Source organism: Salmo salar, chromosome 21 (assembly GCF_965601325.2).
Source record: "Salmo salar chromosome 21, fSalSal1, whole genome shotgun sequence".
Taxonomy (NCBI): Eukaryota; Metazoa; Chordata; class Actinopteri; order Salmoniformes; family Salmonidae; genus Salmo; species Salmo salar.
In genome coordinates this window covers 8670001-8685899 of record NC_138311.1, presented here as the reverse complement: position 1 = coordinate 8685899, position 15899 = coordinate 8670001, and the positions used below count along the sequence as shown (strand labels likewise).

The following is a 15899-nucleotide window of genomic DNA, read 5'->3' as shown; positions in this document are numbered from 1 at the left end:
TGAATACAACGTTTTTGCATATTTTCTCTGGTTTGAGTTGCAGTTGGTATCGTTGTGTTGTTACTGCTTTGCAGACAAAGATAATTGAGGCTCACCTTACCTTCTGGAGAGATCTAAGTTATAGAGTAGTCCCATGAATACAGAATATACACATTTCTCGCCTGACTGGGTTCTGTCTTCACAGAGACAGGAAAAGAGAGAGCATCTTAAGCATTCAGGAGGGGTGGGTGGGTGTGTGGGTATGTATGTTCTGCCAAGACCTGAGGGCACAGACACAGGTTCAAACTAAAATTGAGGAATGGGGAGAAATGTTCAAACTCTCACTGCAAGGAAACTTTCTCCTTTCTTGTTTTTCTCTACCTTTCTATCCTTTCTACTGGTGTGTAAGGACTTCGTGGCAAATGCATGTGCATGGTAAGAATGATTGCTGAAGCAGAGAAAACTTAACCTCGAGAAAGTGCTATCCAGACAAAACCAGAAAATATCAGGCCAAATAGGCACCGAAACAGTCAGAAAATGGTCACAAACCAAAGCACTAACCAGACCAAACAGATTCTACAAGTGTCTGGAACTCTTGGAGGGATGCGACACCATTCTTCCACGAGAAATTCCATAATTTGGTGTTTTGTTGATGGTGGTGGAAAACGCTGTCTCAAGCGTTGCTCCAGAATCTCCCATAAGTATTCAATTGGGTTGAGGTCTGGTGACTGAGAAAGCAATGGTATATGGCTTACATCGTTTTCATGCTCATCAAACCATTCCGTGACCACTCATGCCCTGTGGAATGCGGCATTGTCATCCTATGAGAGCTTAGCATGGTAGCTAAATGAATGGCCACAATATTGAACTGTCCTGCATTTTTATACATGACCCTAAGGATGATAGGATGTTAATTGCTTAATTAACCCAGGAACCACACCTGTGTGGAAGCAGATACTTTATATCCTTCATTTACTTGTGTTTTCAATGTTTTGGCAGTTACATGTATGTAAGAGAGTAGACAAAACAAACAGCGAACAGACCAAAACAAGGACAAAACTTGATGTAATAAACACAATAAAACAGACTAACCAGGTCAACCCAGGACAAACCAGGACAAACCAGGTCAAACAGGCACTAAACCAGATGAAAGCTAGACTATAAACCAGGATAATCCAGTCCAAAAGTTATTTCCAAACACCACAAGGGAACACACTCCAACAACCCAAGTTGGGGGAAAAATGAAGGATGTGATACTGGGAGATGATACTTCTCTCCCTGCTTCTTCTTTCTCTTCCTCACGGGCCCTACCTTTTTAAAAATAGCACTCAGTAATAGAGGGCCGGGATGGAAGAGGGAAAGGGGACCAGGGATCCTCAGAGGAGGGATACGCAATTTGAGTTTGGGCAGATTGCTTTTTCCCCCGCCCGGTACTGATGAGTCGTGGCTATGCACCAGTGGGGGGCTAAGCCCTCCAGCCGCCGGCGCACTGCAGAAAAGAAATCATCACGATGAAATAAAGGAGAGACTCCAGAAAGATCAGCAGGGATTTCAGGTGACAGAGAGAGAGACAGGGAGAGATGGAGGAAGGGAAAGAGGGAAGGAAGGAGGTTAGGGAAAGTAGGAATCAGAGAGACAGTATGGGCTGATTGTTGGATACGGTGGATGTAGAGGCACTTGAGACGCCTTGCTCCGGTTGCTAGGGGTCATGGTAACATTGTGGGATTGAGGACTTGTGAGATTTTCGCCAAATGGGTTTTACAGTTTTTTTTGGCAGAAGTAGTGTGGATCTTATTGAACCTCAGGGTTTATATGGGTGTCTATAGGGGCCTAATAGGGGTCTGTGATAGTTGTGGTACCAAAGGCTTAGTGGATTGGACCATGGAACCTGCATGGGCCACTAATATGCTTATTAAATAACCATATTGTTATGTCACATGTTGTTGTGAGTGGCCAGTTGACCATTTTAAATAAGTGATGCAAATGTGGACCTTCAAATGTCCTTTAAACCTTCTGTGTGGACTCGACTTGTCAATGTATGGCTCATACATGCTAATATCTGCAGTCCTCTCCCAGCGGAGAAAAATCCTTACATTCTAACATGACATAATTTAGTGCATGAGAGATCTGTGCACTTGCTCCTGTCATGTAGTGAACACACGCTCTGAAACAAGAGGAATTGCCTGGCTGCATGCTGACATATTTTTATAACAGCGAGAATGAATCAAATTCAGAACATCGAATAAATGAATTAGTTAGACTTATATCTCTCTCTCTCTCTCTCTCTCTCTCTCTCTCTCTCTCATTCAGGAGGTGAGGGGTCGGCAGAGACTGGGCAGAAGGAGACGTCCACCTGTGACATATGCCAGTTTGGGGCGGAGTGTGATGTGGACGCTGAGGATGTATGGTAAGTAAACCTCAGGGTTAGTGCACAGCTGGCCAACTCATTCAGGAAGTTAACAGCAACAGTAGTACCAACTCAGTAGGCTTGTAGTTAGTGTCCACCCTGAGTTAGGAGGCTGGGGGTTCAATCCCCAGGCGGGTCATACTAAATGTCATGGGAGGGGTCTGAATCCTGGTCTCCCATGGGAGAAATCAATGTCTTGACCATTAAACCAAGAGGAAATTCCCTTTCCCTGATGTTGAAGTGGCATGCAGGGCTACCTCATTACAAGTACATGAGCAACCATGTACCCGACTCATTTCTGCACAGCACTCAGCAATAAGCAAATTGATTGGGGTTAAATGAATGAAAGAATGAACAAATGAATAAACAAATGAGCAAATGACGAATGAAAGAACAAATTAATGACTGAGTGTATTTTTGTGTCTTACCACATTTATGCAACCCTTAATTCCCTTATGGTACACCGTTTACATTTCCAACACTTTAGTGCCACATCAGTGCACCTCTTTTAACCCTAATTCAACTCCATTGACTTCTTCAGCCCCATGGGAGGATAGGCTTTAAAGGGTGGATGGACTGAGTGCCACAGACCAAGAGAGGGAAGGTGGAAAAGGTCTTTATCAGGCTTAATGGCCCCCACACCTTATCCCCCAACATACACACACACACACACACACACACACACACACACACACACACACACACACACACACACACACACACACACACACACACACACACACACACACACACTCCCCATTCCAATCTGTTTGTTTGTGTGTGTGTCCTGCTTCAGTCCCACTTCAGTGCCCCAAACATGCTTCACTGCCTCTGTTCCCATCGTTCTCTCTCCGTCTCTTACTATCATTCTCTTTTTATTTCCCTCTCTCTTTCTTTATCTGTCTCTCTCCCCCTACTCTCTCTATCCCTCTCTCTCCTTCCCTCCCTTCCTCTTTCTGTCCATCAGTCCTTTAGAAGGATTACTCTGAAATATGAGGCTGGGGATTATAAAAAATCAATGTTATATTCGGCAGCAATAGGGTTTATAGCTGTGGTTTTGCACGACATGGAAGAGGCTAGGGAAGGGTGCCGAGTGGTCTAGCCACTGACTGTGTGTGCATGCACGTGATGAGGTGTGTTTGTGTGGTGTGTGTCTGCTTGCGTGCATATAAGATCAAAGTCTGTGTGTGTTTGCAAGTGTGTGTGTTTGTGTGTGCATGTAAATGTATATTTGTGTGTGTGTTTTTATGATAGAGTGTGTGCCTGCCTGTGTGCGTACCTCTGTCTGCGTTCGTGTGTGTGTGCATTCGTGTATCCGTGTGCATTTGTATGTGCATGTTTTTGTGTGTGTATTTTCATGTGTGTGTATGTGTGTGCATGTGTGTGTGCATGACTGGAAGTGGCCGTTAGAGGACAGGTACACAGGAAGCCTGCAGGCAATCATTGAGTTTAGATAGAGTGTAAACCACATGGCACTGTGCAAATCAATAAGACACATCCTACTAAGAAGTGCTCCTCACACACAGGCACACCAATACACGCTCTTATTGTTCATCTCTGCTCCCTCTCTCTCCGTCTCGATATACGCAGAGTTTACAAAGCATTAGGAACACCTGCTCTTTCCATAACTGACTGACCAGGTGAATCCAGGTGAAAGCTTTTATCCCTTATTGATATCACTTGTTAAATCCATTTCAATCAGTGTAGATGAAAGGGAGGATACAGGTAAATAATGTTTTTAAAGCCTTGAGACAATTAAGACATGGATTGTGTATGTGGGCCGTTCAGAGGGTGAATTGGCAAGACAAAATATTTAAGGGCCTTTGAACGGGGTATGGTAGTAGGCCAGGCGCACCGGTTGAGTGTGTCAAGAACTACAACGCTGCTGGGTTTTTCACAGTCAACAGTTTCCCGTGTGTATCAACAATTGTCCACCACCCAAAGGACATCCAGCCAACTTGACACAACTGAGGGAAGCATTGAAGTCAACATGGGCCGACATCCCTGTGGAACGCTTTCGACACCTTGTGGAGTCCATGCCCCGACAAATTGAGGCTGTTCTGAGGGCAAAAGGGGGTGCACTCAGTGTACGTTTGTGTGTGTGATTTTATTTTATTTTATTAGGGTCTTTTTTAGCCCACCAAGGATAAGTCCTCCAGAAGCCATGAAGAAATGTAAAAACTTACAGAAATGTTTAACAACAACAAAAGCAAGGTTAAAACACAAACACAGACCGACATTCTTATCACCTTTGTATATTATGTGTGTGTGCATATGTAGGCCAGAGAATGTGCGCCCATGCGTGGGTGTGTGTGTATGTGTGTGTGTGTGTGTGTGTGTGTGTGTGTGTGTGTGTGTGTGTGTGTGTGTGTGTGTGTGTGTGTGTGTGTGTGTGTGTGTGTGTGTGTGTGTGTGTGTGTGTGTGTGTGTGTGTGTGAGGATGTGCTGACGCAGTGCAGTATTGCAGTGGTAGTGCCTATTGTGGAGAAAGTGAGAAGCTCTATTAAAAATGCATGGCCTACAGACATTATCCTTGATGACCGCCACAGATGGCCACTCGGGATGGCAAGCCTCTGAAAGCATTGTCACTTCTGGGTCTTTGTATGTGCATTCATGTATATGTGGTAATAACAGGTGGGGGATTGTGTATGTGTTATTTGTTTGTTTGTGAGTGCGAGTGTGTGTGTGCGTATAGGTCATGCATACCATTTCACAGTATGTACATTTATATTTCTATGTACGAGAGTGTTTGTGTGTGTGTGATAATGTGTGTGTTTGCAGTATGCAAATTGGGCAGAGAGCGGGTATGAAGCAAGGCCAGTGCTTTCCTCATAGACAGCTCTGGGCCAGGGGAAAATAAAAAAGGAGCAGAGTATAATGACAGATTTATAATTACAGTGTCTAACGTTCAGAGCTACTCAGCAAGAACTGTCTAGGGACTGCAATTTTGGTGTAATTTCTGCTGAACATGCTCACTGAGCGCTTTGGGTCACACACACACACACAAGCTAACTCATGCACGCACATTCTCACACACTGTCGTTTCAATGAAGACCGCACACACAGTCAGTTAGACAGTCAGTAAGTCAGTCAGTTATGCACATATACACATTCACGTACATACATACAGTACCAGTCAAAAGTTTGAACACACCTACTCATTCCAGGGTTTTTCTTTATTTGTACTATTTTCTACTCTGTAGAATAATAGTGAAGACATGAAAACTATGAAAGAACACATATGGAATCATGTAGTAACCAAAAAAGTGTTAAAGAAATGTTTATATTTATATTTTAGATTCTTCAAAGTAGCCACCCTTTGCCTTGATAACAGCTTTGCACACTCTTGGCATTCTCTCAAGAATTCCATATGTGTTATTTAATAGTTTTGATGTCTTGACTATTATTCTACAATGTAGAAAATAGTAAAAATAAAGAAAAACCCTGGAATGAGTAGGTGTGTTCAAACTTTAGACTGGTACTGTGCGTACCCACATACACACACCCACTACACGCTCAGATGCACATAGAGACTTTCCGACTGAGATATAAAGTGAAATTCATGGACTAAATGGTTAACAGAACAGGCAGTATCCACCACAAAGAAACAAGTTGAATCGTGCACATAAAGTAAAAACACAAACACCTACACACATACACCCACCCACCCACACACACAAACACTCCCTCTGACACACATACATGTGATAAAAGAAACACAATAGACTACACTCGACACAGGCGCTGATTCACTGAATGACAAATCCTGAAGAACTCCAGTTCTCCATCACTCTATTCTTTTTTTGGTGTGACCACTACTGATGTGTTCCACCATCCTTTGCGACAGGTGCGTGTGTAACATCGACTGCTCCCACATCAGCTTCAACCCGGTTTGCGCCTCGGATGGCCATTCCTATGACAACCCCTGCCAGGTGAAGGAGGAGTCATGTCAGAAGCAGGAGCGGATCGAGGTCAAATACCTGGGCCACTGTCAAGGTGAGATATGCTACTACGGTATACGAAACGTATTTCTGTATCTCTTTCTTCTGCTTCTTCTTCTCCCTTCTCCTCTTTCTACGTTAATATTTAGTAATATATGCCCCATTAATATTAAATTAATTTTAAATTACATTAATATTTGGTAATTTAGGAGACCAATCAATTGCAAATATAAAATGTGTGCTATATTGGAAGTTTCAAACTCCTTACAACCATCAAAACCTCCTCTTGCAGAATATTGACGTGGAAACATGCCTGTCCTTGAATACAATGTTAATATTCTTTATCAGCAATTGGGGCCTTTGTAATTTTCTTTTGTCCAACAATTGATCCAGTGCAAAGCAATACCACACAACCACATCAACAAAACACCATCATTATGTCTTAGAACCCAACCTATTCACCAAGCATAAATGTGGAGCCCAGCAAATGGAGCCCAGCAATTCATATAATGAAGCATGGGCACTGTGGTTGGGTTCTGTGACAGCAACATTTGTTAGATTTTCATTGCAAATGAAGGGTTTGATTCCATATTTTTTACATTTGCATTTTTTCATCTGAAATGAAGGCTCATGGGTCCTATTCTATGTCTATGAGTTATGGCTGTTCTCATACTTTTTGAGGCTTCTACATATTGATGCATTAACATGACACTACAACATTCAATGGCAGCCATGATAGCTCTGATTAACAGAATGAACATTGTGATCCATTTACATGGCACTTAAACATTCATATACATGGGGAATATTAAAAAAATACTATGTAACTGAATATCTAGATCTACAACAATATTCAAAATTCTAAATATATGGCTGGCTATATTTACTGTCCAGATGGATGGAACGTCCTATATGGTTTTTGAGTCATTTAGCAAATAATTTCCATTATATTTGTCTGTTCAGTCATAAGTTAGTTTCTCTAAATGTTTTCCCAAATAATGTAACATTAATAGGCTACCTTAATAGGCTACTGCCTGCAAACATAGGGAGGCTGCAAACAGTGGGCTGTGTCACTACGACAATGAGAATCAATCCATCCTTGGCCGGGAAATTAATTGTGACAGACTTTCAATGCCCTTATTGTACGTTATATCCTTCCCTAACGTGTATATAGTCAAACTCAAAAATCTTCCCTTGATTTAACCTATCGAAAAAATCTGTAAAACCACCATAAAATGTTTCAAAAGTTGCTTCAAGACATTCTCCGGTAATGTTGTATACCTTTTAGCCAGTAGTTATGAAAGTAGCACTCACAAGCCAAAAGTGGCCCATGAACATTGCCTACTACGTCCCATATGTGCAGATATGTGCACCACCTCATTGCTCTCTGTCTCTCTCGCTCTGCTGTGTGTGCATCTTGCTAGCTGTCACGCAAATGGCGAGGGGCTGAAGCTCATTGGCTGGAAATCGAATTGCTAGGGAACTGGCCCACATGGGGGAAAATGTAGGGAAAATGGCAGAGCATAGCTTCCAGGAAAACAATCGCTTTCAAACTAGGGATTTCGTGTCTAATTGAGGTAAAACAGTAATTCTGCTCATAGATTATGCATGTATGAACTACACATTGACACATCCAGCCCAAAATGAGTTTAAAAAAAAGACTTAGTAGACGCCAAAGTTCCGGAGCATGTCTTTAAATGTTAAATGTCCCAAAAATAAAACCCACATTGTATACACTGTTCACCCTCTGGATACAATAAATTGTCTATGTGATATTTGCACAATATAGTTGAAACTAATAGATTATTTTTATATTTATTTATTTATGTATTGATACTTAATTGCATGTAGCGTTACTGTTTAAAACACAATTGGGATACTTTTTCTATTGGGTTTCTGTTGTTTGGGGTGAATATACTGTATAGCGTTTTGTCACAAAACATGATTATTTGTCTCTCTAAAATAAAATGACTTTGCAATATACACTGTATATACAAAAGTATGTTGGCACCCCTTCAAATGAGTGGATTTGGCTATTTCAGCCAGAACCGTTGCTGACAGGTGTATAAAATCGAGCACACAGCCATGCAATCGCCATAGACAAACATTGGCAGTAGAATGGGTTGTAAATAAGAATTTGTTCATAACTGACTTGCCTAGTTAAATAAAGGTTTTAAAAAAGCCTTACTGAAGAACTCAGTGACTTTCAAAGTGGCACTGTCATAGGATGCCATCTTTCTAAAAAGTCAGTTCGTAAAAATCTGCCCTGCTACAGCTGTCCCGGTCAACTTTAAGAGCTGTTATTGTGAAGTGGAAACATCTAGGAGCAACAACGGCTCAGCCACGAAGTGGTAGGCCACACATGCTCACAGAACGGGACCACCGAGTGCTGAAGCTCGTAGCGCTTAAAAATCATCAGTCCTCGGTTGCAACACTCGCTACCGAGTTCCAAACTGCCTCTGGAAGCAACGTCAGCACAAGAACTGTGCGTCAGGAGCTTCATGAAATGGGTTTCCATGGCCGAACAGCTGCACACAAGCCTAAGATCACCATGCGCAATGCCAAGTGTCGGATGTAGTAGTGTAAAGACATTGGACTCTGGAGCAGTCGAAATGCGTTCTCTGGAGTGATGAATCACGCTTCACCATCTAGCAGTCCAACGGACGAATCTGCATTTGGCGGATGCCAGGAGAACGCTACCTGCCCTAAGGCATAGTGCCAACTGTAAAGTTTGGTGGTGGAGGAATAATGGTCTGGGGCTTTTTTTCATGGTTCGGGCTAAGCCCCTTAGTTCCAGTGAAGGGAAATCTTAACATTACAGCATACAATAACATTCTAGACAATTCTGTGCTTCCAACTTTGTGGCAACATTTTGGGGAAGGCCCTTTCCTGTTTCAGCATGACAATGCTTCAGTGTACAAAATGAGGTCCATACAAAAATGGTTTGTCTAGATTGGTGTGGAAGAACTTGACTGGCCTGCACAGAGCCCTGACCTCAACCCCACCAAACTCCTTTGGGATGAATTGGAAGACCGACTGCGAGCCAGGCCTAATCGCCCAACATCAGTGCCCGACCTCACTAATGCTCTTATGCCTGAATGGAAGCAAGTCCAAGCAATGTTTCAACATCTAGTGGCAAGCCTTCCTAGAAGAGTGGAGGCTGTTATAGCAGCAATGGCGGGACCAACTCCATATCAATGCTCAGGTTTTGGAATGAGATGTTCGACAAGCAGGTGTTCACATACTTTTTGGTCATTTAGTATATTTCAAGTAATCGTAAGATGAAAAAATAATAGCTCTATCACTTTCACAAGATGTGTCTTTAATCAATGTCAATTCACCAACATTTCCAAATTGCAAATATTGCATTTTGGAATGAAACCCATCAAATGGATCAATAAAGGTATAATTATATTGTATTGAAGTTTGTATTGCAATAATCAACTGACCATTAAATGGTTTGGATCATTTGAATAAGATAAATCATGATCCCTATAACATATATACTATAAATAAATGTTTTGTTATCTTATAATTGTTTGTTATTCCTTTTATTTTGTTTAATAGAGTGCTCAGAGGATATTTATTATTATAATAATTTGTCTTTTAATCCTTAAACGTTGTCCTAAATATTGTAATCCACATGATACTCTCAAAGATGAGATAATTTAATTCCTAAGTGAGGTACTGTCCTACCCTAGCTACTGGTTCAAGGTCAGTTTTGTGTTTTGACCTGTAATTTTGTCCATAGCAAGACTCACAGAGTGCTGAACTAGGATCAGTCTGGCCTGTTAGATCACAATGAATAAAAATAGACAGCAGGGACCTGATCCTAGATCAGCAATCCTACTTAGACTGTATTATGATTGTGCCTTCTCAGGTGACATCATGACAGGGACCAAAGCCGGAGACGAACACTATGCCAGGAAAGATTACTCAGGTAGGTGGTAAAGTGTGTGTGTGTGTGTCAAATCCATGAAAGACGTGAACAATGGCAGACAGTTTATTGTGTGTCCCAAATGGCACTTTTGACAAGGGCAAATATCACTCTGGTCAAAGTAATGCATTATATAGGGAAAAAGGTGCCATTTGGGATGCAGGCCAAATTGAATAACATGCCGACTATTAGCATCAGGGATGTCAGTGGTGGATAAATGTAATTTACACAGCTTTTAATCGGATGAACAGCAGTTACGCTATTATACTAAATTACTGACACTCACCTTTACCCTTTCAATCCTATCATTTTTATCCCTAACCTTCAGTTCTTCTGTGCTCTGTGCTGTGTGCGTTTGTGTGTGTGTAGAAGAGAAGCCGGACCAGAGAGGAGAGGTGGCCATAGGCTTGTACATCCCCTGTCCTGAGCACTACAAGAACTACTGTGTCCACGGAGAGTGTGAATATCCCAACATACTGTCTGTGCCGTCCTGCAGGTATGCACACACAGGCCTACACACGGACGCATATGTGTGGACACACATACCAGTACATAGTGACCAGTGTTGGAGTCGTTACTCAAAAAAAGTTAGATATTTAAGCAATAAGGCATGAGAACCCGGAGATTATCGTGTGATAACTCCCTACTTAGGGCTGATCTTAGGCCCAAGGCTAAGCTTTTTTTTAAATGGTTGCCAACATATTAGAAAAGATTAACAACATGTTTTCATTGAAAACATTAATTTAGTGAGTACATTTGTTGAAATGGAATTATGGCATTATGTCATCATGGCAGTTTGCAGGGATTATCGTGAATACCTGATTTAAAATCTCGTAGGGGGCTTGGGCTAATGTACCTAAATGTGCGAAGTATGATTTAAAAAATGGACACAATTGATATTTGGGTACAGAACTTGTGTCCTGACATTCTGGTCCCCCGGGAAACATGGTTAAATGGTCCTGTATCTGATAAAGACATTGAAGTAAATTATTATAATGTAGTTAGATGTGACAGATTACAGAAAGGCGGAGGAGTGGCCATATACCGTAATTTCCGGACTATTGAGCGCACCTGAATATAAGCCGCACCCACTGAATTACATTTTTGTATTTTATTTTGAACATAAATAAGCCACACATGTCTATAAGCCACAGGTGCCTACCGGTACAATGAAACAAATGAACTTTACACAGGCTTTAACGAAACACGGCTTGTAACAAAAATAAATAGGCTTTAACGAAACATGGCTTGTAACAAAAATAAATAGGCTTTAATGAAGCACGGCTTGTAACAAAAATAAATAGGCTTTAACAAAACACGGCTTGTAACAAAAATCAAAAAATAGCAATAAACAGTAGCCTACCAAGAAAGTAATTGGTCACTATCTTCCTCCTCCTGTGCACTGAAACCACTGAAGTCATCTCCTTCGGTGTCGGAGTTGAATAGCCTCAGAATTGCTTCATCCGATATTGGATCGTTTTCATTGTCGCTCTCGTCACTGTTTGACCTTAACCCGTTCAGCAATTTCATTGGTCTAATGAAAGCTTCATGCCGGCAAAAAACTGAAAAAACAGAATGTGTTTTTTTGGAAAAAAAAAATTGAAAGCGGGAAAAATCCATATATTAGCCGCGTCATTGTTTAAGCCGCGAGGTTCAAAGCGTGGGAAAAAAGTTGCAGCTTATAGTCCGGAATTTACGGTATGTAAAATATAATTTCATGGCGTCCCAAACTTTAAATATTTCTGTTCCCAAGAAATTTGAGCTCCTGGTTGTAGATGTGTCCATAAACCAGAATAAACATGTATTTGTTACTGGGATTTACCGCCCCTCTGCTGCCACGGTTGATGCTATTGGTGCTATATCCGAGTGTTTAACACCTTTTTTGTGCTCAGAGTTGTCCTCACTTAAGTAGTACTTTCACCCTCCTGCTGTGTTCTGGTCGAATTGGACGAATTGAACGTTTTCTCTCTGAAAAATGTAGTTATTTTAATCTGATTGTCATAAGGTTCCATGACTTTGTCCACACAGGGCTTCTGAACACACAAAATACATTTTGATGATTTTCATTACATTTTGGGTGTTTTATTTAACTTTTGTACACCTGTGTACAAAATTACCGGTCATTAGAAATGAATGGGTGAGACTACAATTAGTGTATAAAATTGAGTTCAGGCACATGCCCGTTCATCAGATGGACACACTTCCTCTCCCAGATCCCCACATGCATGTGTGTTTGAGCACACACACACACACACACACACACACACACACACACACACACACACACACACACACACACACACACCTCACTCCCCTTCTTGGCTTCTATGGCAACCCCCACAGCAACCCCCACAGGAACCTTTCACCAATAGAACCACACCTGTTGGCATTCTCACAAACAATCGCAACATTGTTTCAATAATATGTAGAATTTTTCTCGCAGCTCTGGTATATAAAGCTTTTTTAAGGCCTTGCTCACAATTCATTCTGTGGCAGCACAATGACCAAACGATATACTGTATGTGAGGCTCTTGATCATATCTTTGATCATGACACTGGTGAGGAGAGTCCTTGTTAAACTTTGACACAAAGTAGTCTGTGATAAATAACACAATATGTTTCATCTGAGTATTTGTTATAGTCAAAATAATCCATACATTATGCTTTCTTTTTACTCAAAGACGAGTTGTATGAGCTCAGGTCAATGAGGCCTACAGGCCATAAATAGCAAATAGAAGTTCAAAACTTGTAATGTTCATAAGAACTTAAGTTGATAAAAATATCTAACACAACATTAGGTGATAATATATGTATTATTATGGATTTATAATCAGCTATAATGGGGTGGTCATTTTGGACCGGGAACACAGAATTAAAAAACATGAAACGACCACAACAGGAGGGTTAAAGTATTTGTACGTAATTATTTTACACCACTGCTAATAACCCTCATCAATATTTGTCTAGTGGAGTGTTTGCATATATCTCAGTGATCACTGTCCCATAGTATGTATTAGAGATAGGAAACAGCAAAATACTAATCCTTGTTTAATTAAGTTAAGAAGAGACATTTTAAAAAGCTTTCTTCTCAAGGGTTTTTACATGACATGTTCGACTCTGATTTAGCCACTATCTCCTGTATTCCTGACCCTGAGTTGGCTCTAGAACATTTCTCCTCCATATATATTTCTCTGGCAGATAAACACGCTCCTTTTAAACAATTCAGAGACAAAGATAGATCTAACCCTTGGTTTTCTTTTGAGCTATCTGAGCTCATTCAGATGAGAAATCAGGCCTGGGCCAAAGCAAGGAAAACTGACTGTAGTGGACTGGCAATCTTTCGGACAATTGAGAAACAGATGTACTATCTCGATTAAGAAAGCTAAATCAAGCAAATTTTTAAGCTCTATCTATGACTCTGCTGGTGATCCTTCCAAATGTTTTAAAACAGTAAATGCAGTGAAGCGTACAAATTCCTCTTCTTCCCTGGCTAAGCAAGTTCTGTCTGACTCTGGCATCATAACTGAGAAGAATGGAATAAGTGATGCTTTTAATCATCATTTTATCTCGGCAGGCTTTTTATTTGAGGAAAACAGTGGTTTAATTGACCCTGGTTAGTCAATTGACTGCTCTTCCCTCTGCCAGCCTCTAGCTGACTCGACGGTTAACCCGTCAACTTCTAGTGAATCTTTGTTTTAATATTAACAATTTACTATCTGTGATGTGCTAGATGCCTTGATGTAAAACAAATCCACTGGGGCTGATATGCTTTATCCATTTTTGCTGCAGCTTTCTGCCCCCCTGACTGCTGAATCATTAATACACATTTTTTTACAGTTACATCTGGTACTCGGCCCATGTACTCCCCCTTGACAAAGGTGGTGGCCCTATGTATGTACTCTAAATATACATCAGTCTGGTTTTAGTCCAGGTCATAGCACTCACTGCTGCATTCCTAGTTATAAATGATGTGGTTAACTGTATGGATAAAAGGCAACATTGTGCTGCCCTCTTCATTGACCTGTCAAAGACATTTGATACTGTTGATCACTCATTGCTAATTCAGAGCCTTTCCTCAATTGGTCTAGGCTGCATGTAAATGGTTGAAAAATTACTTGACAGATAGAACTCAATGTGTATGTACTGATGTTGTTAAATCATGTTTCCTGGATATTACGAAAGGTGTCCTGCAGGGGTCGATTTTGGGTCCTGTACTTTTTACTGTTTACAATGACAAATCGACTTGTCTGTAAAAAACTGTAACCTGCACTTATATGCCAGGTACTGTTGTGTATGCTGCGCCACAGTTACCTTCATTGTATTACAGAAAAACTTTATTGACCTGAAATTTGTATTGAATACAGGTAAAACTAAGTATATTTTGTTCTCGAGAGTGCATAAAAATAACTGATGATTTAATTATGTTCTTTGGTTGGTGTCCATATTGATTGTGTCCCTGCTGACAAATATTTGGGCATCTGAATAGATGAAAAGCAGTCTTTTAAAAAGCATATTGAAAGCCTGGGGTTCGAACCCAGGCTGTGTCACAACCGGCCGTGACCAGGAGACCCATAGGGCAGCACACAATTGGCCACGTGTCTTAGGTGAGGGTTTGGCCGGGGGGGCTTTACTTGGCTCAATGCTCTCTAGCGACTCCTTGTGGCGGGCCGGGCGCCTGCAAAGCTTGTATTTTGTATTCATATTGATGTGTGTATTTTCTGTCATTTATGTAATTCAAGGTTCACCTGTGAAAGAGGCCTTGGTCTCAGTATGATTCCCTGATAAAATAAAGGTTAAATAAAAATAAATAAACTCCCTTCTATCAACCAATCAGCATCCAGGATGCAATCAACCTGTTCTACAATACCTATTACTCGTTACTTCTTTCAACTTCTTTATTTACTTGTAATTAGATATACTATTCGTTATATTACTTTTGCGTTACATCCCAAAATGTTGTGCGTCCTCACCCAATGTAAACAATGTCAACGTTACATTACATTACTGTGGATAAGGGCAGCGTTTCCTCCACTACATACCCAGCTACAAGCTTGTTCAGCTTTCCCTGGGTTACAGGCTGTCTTCCTGAATGATTAAAATGTAGCCTAGGTTGTTTTTCGATGAGGTAGGCCTACAGTCATCTTTAGCAGCAGTAGTCAGGCCTCGGGGCTCTTTTTCTATGAGTTTTGTGTTGACATGTTGCTTTTGCAGGTGCTTCAAGTGATTGGAATTTGTATTTCTAGCAGTGGAGAGGTGTTTCTTGCCTGGACACAGCTTACATTTTACAGTTATTCTCGTCATTTTGTTCTCCTACCAAATCAAAGTAATGGGAGTACTTTTTATTACATTTTTTATTTAACCTTTATTTAACTACTACTACCTCCACGCTGAGAAACTCAATGTTTTAGACGCTTCTGATATTTTTCATCTCCCTTACTAAAGCAGTTAGTAGTAGTGCGTGCGTAAACAGGAACTTGGTGAGAGGACGTCAGACTCAGGACAAATTTCTTTTGAATCTGTAATAGGAAGGGAATGATAACAAAAGTAACGAAGTAACGATGCCCTATCTTTGATCAGTAACTGTAATATTATTACACAAATTGGAACAGTATTACGTTATATTACTAATTACCGC

General features: G+C 40.9%; 1 protein-coding gene across 1 annotated transcript in view; it reads left to right on the top strand.

Annotated features, from left to right (window-relative positions):
• The window catches only part of tmeff2a (transmembrane protein with EGF-like and two follistatin-like domains 2a), a 196949-nt gene that overhangs the window by 168281 nt on the left and 12769 nt on the right, over nt 1-15899 (top strand). Inside the window, exons 5-8 of the mRNA XM_014163911.3 lie at nt 2290-2386; nt 6234-6382; nt 10208-10267; nt 10634-10760. Coding sequence (XP_014019386.1) covers nt 2290-2386; nt 6234-6382; nt 10208-10267; nt 10634-10760 — 433 coding nt within the window. The remainder of the gene's footprint in view (nt 1-2289; nt 2387-6233; nt 6383-10207; nt 10268-10633; nt 10761-15899) is intronic.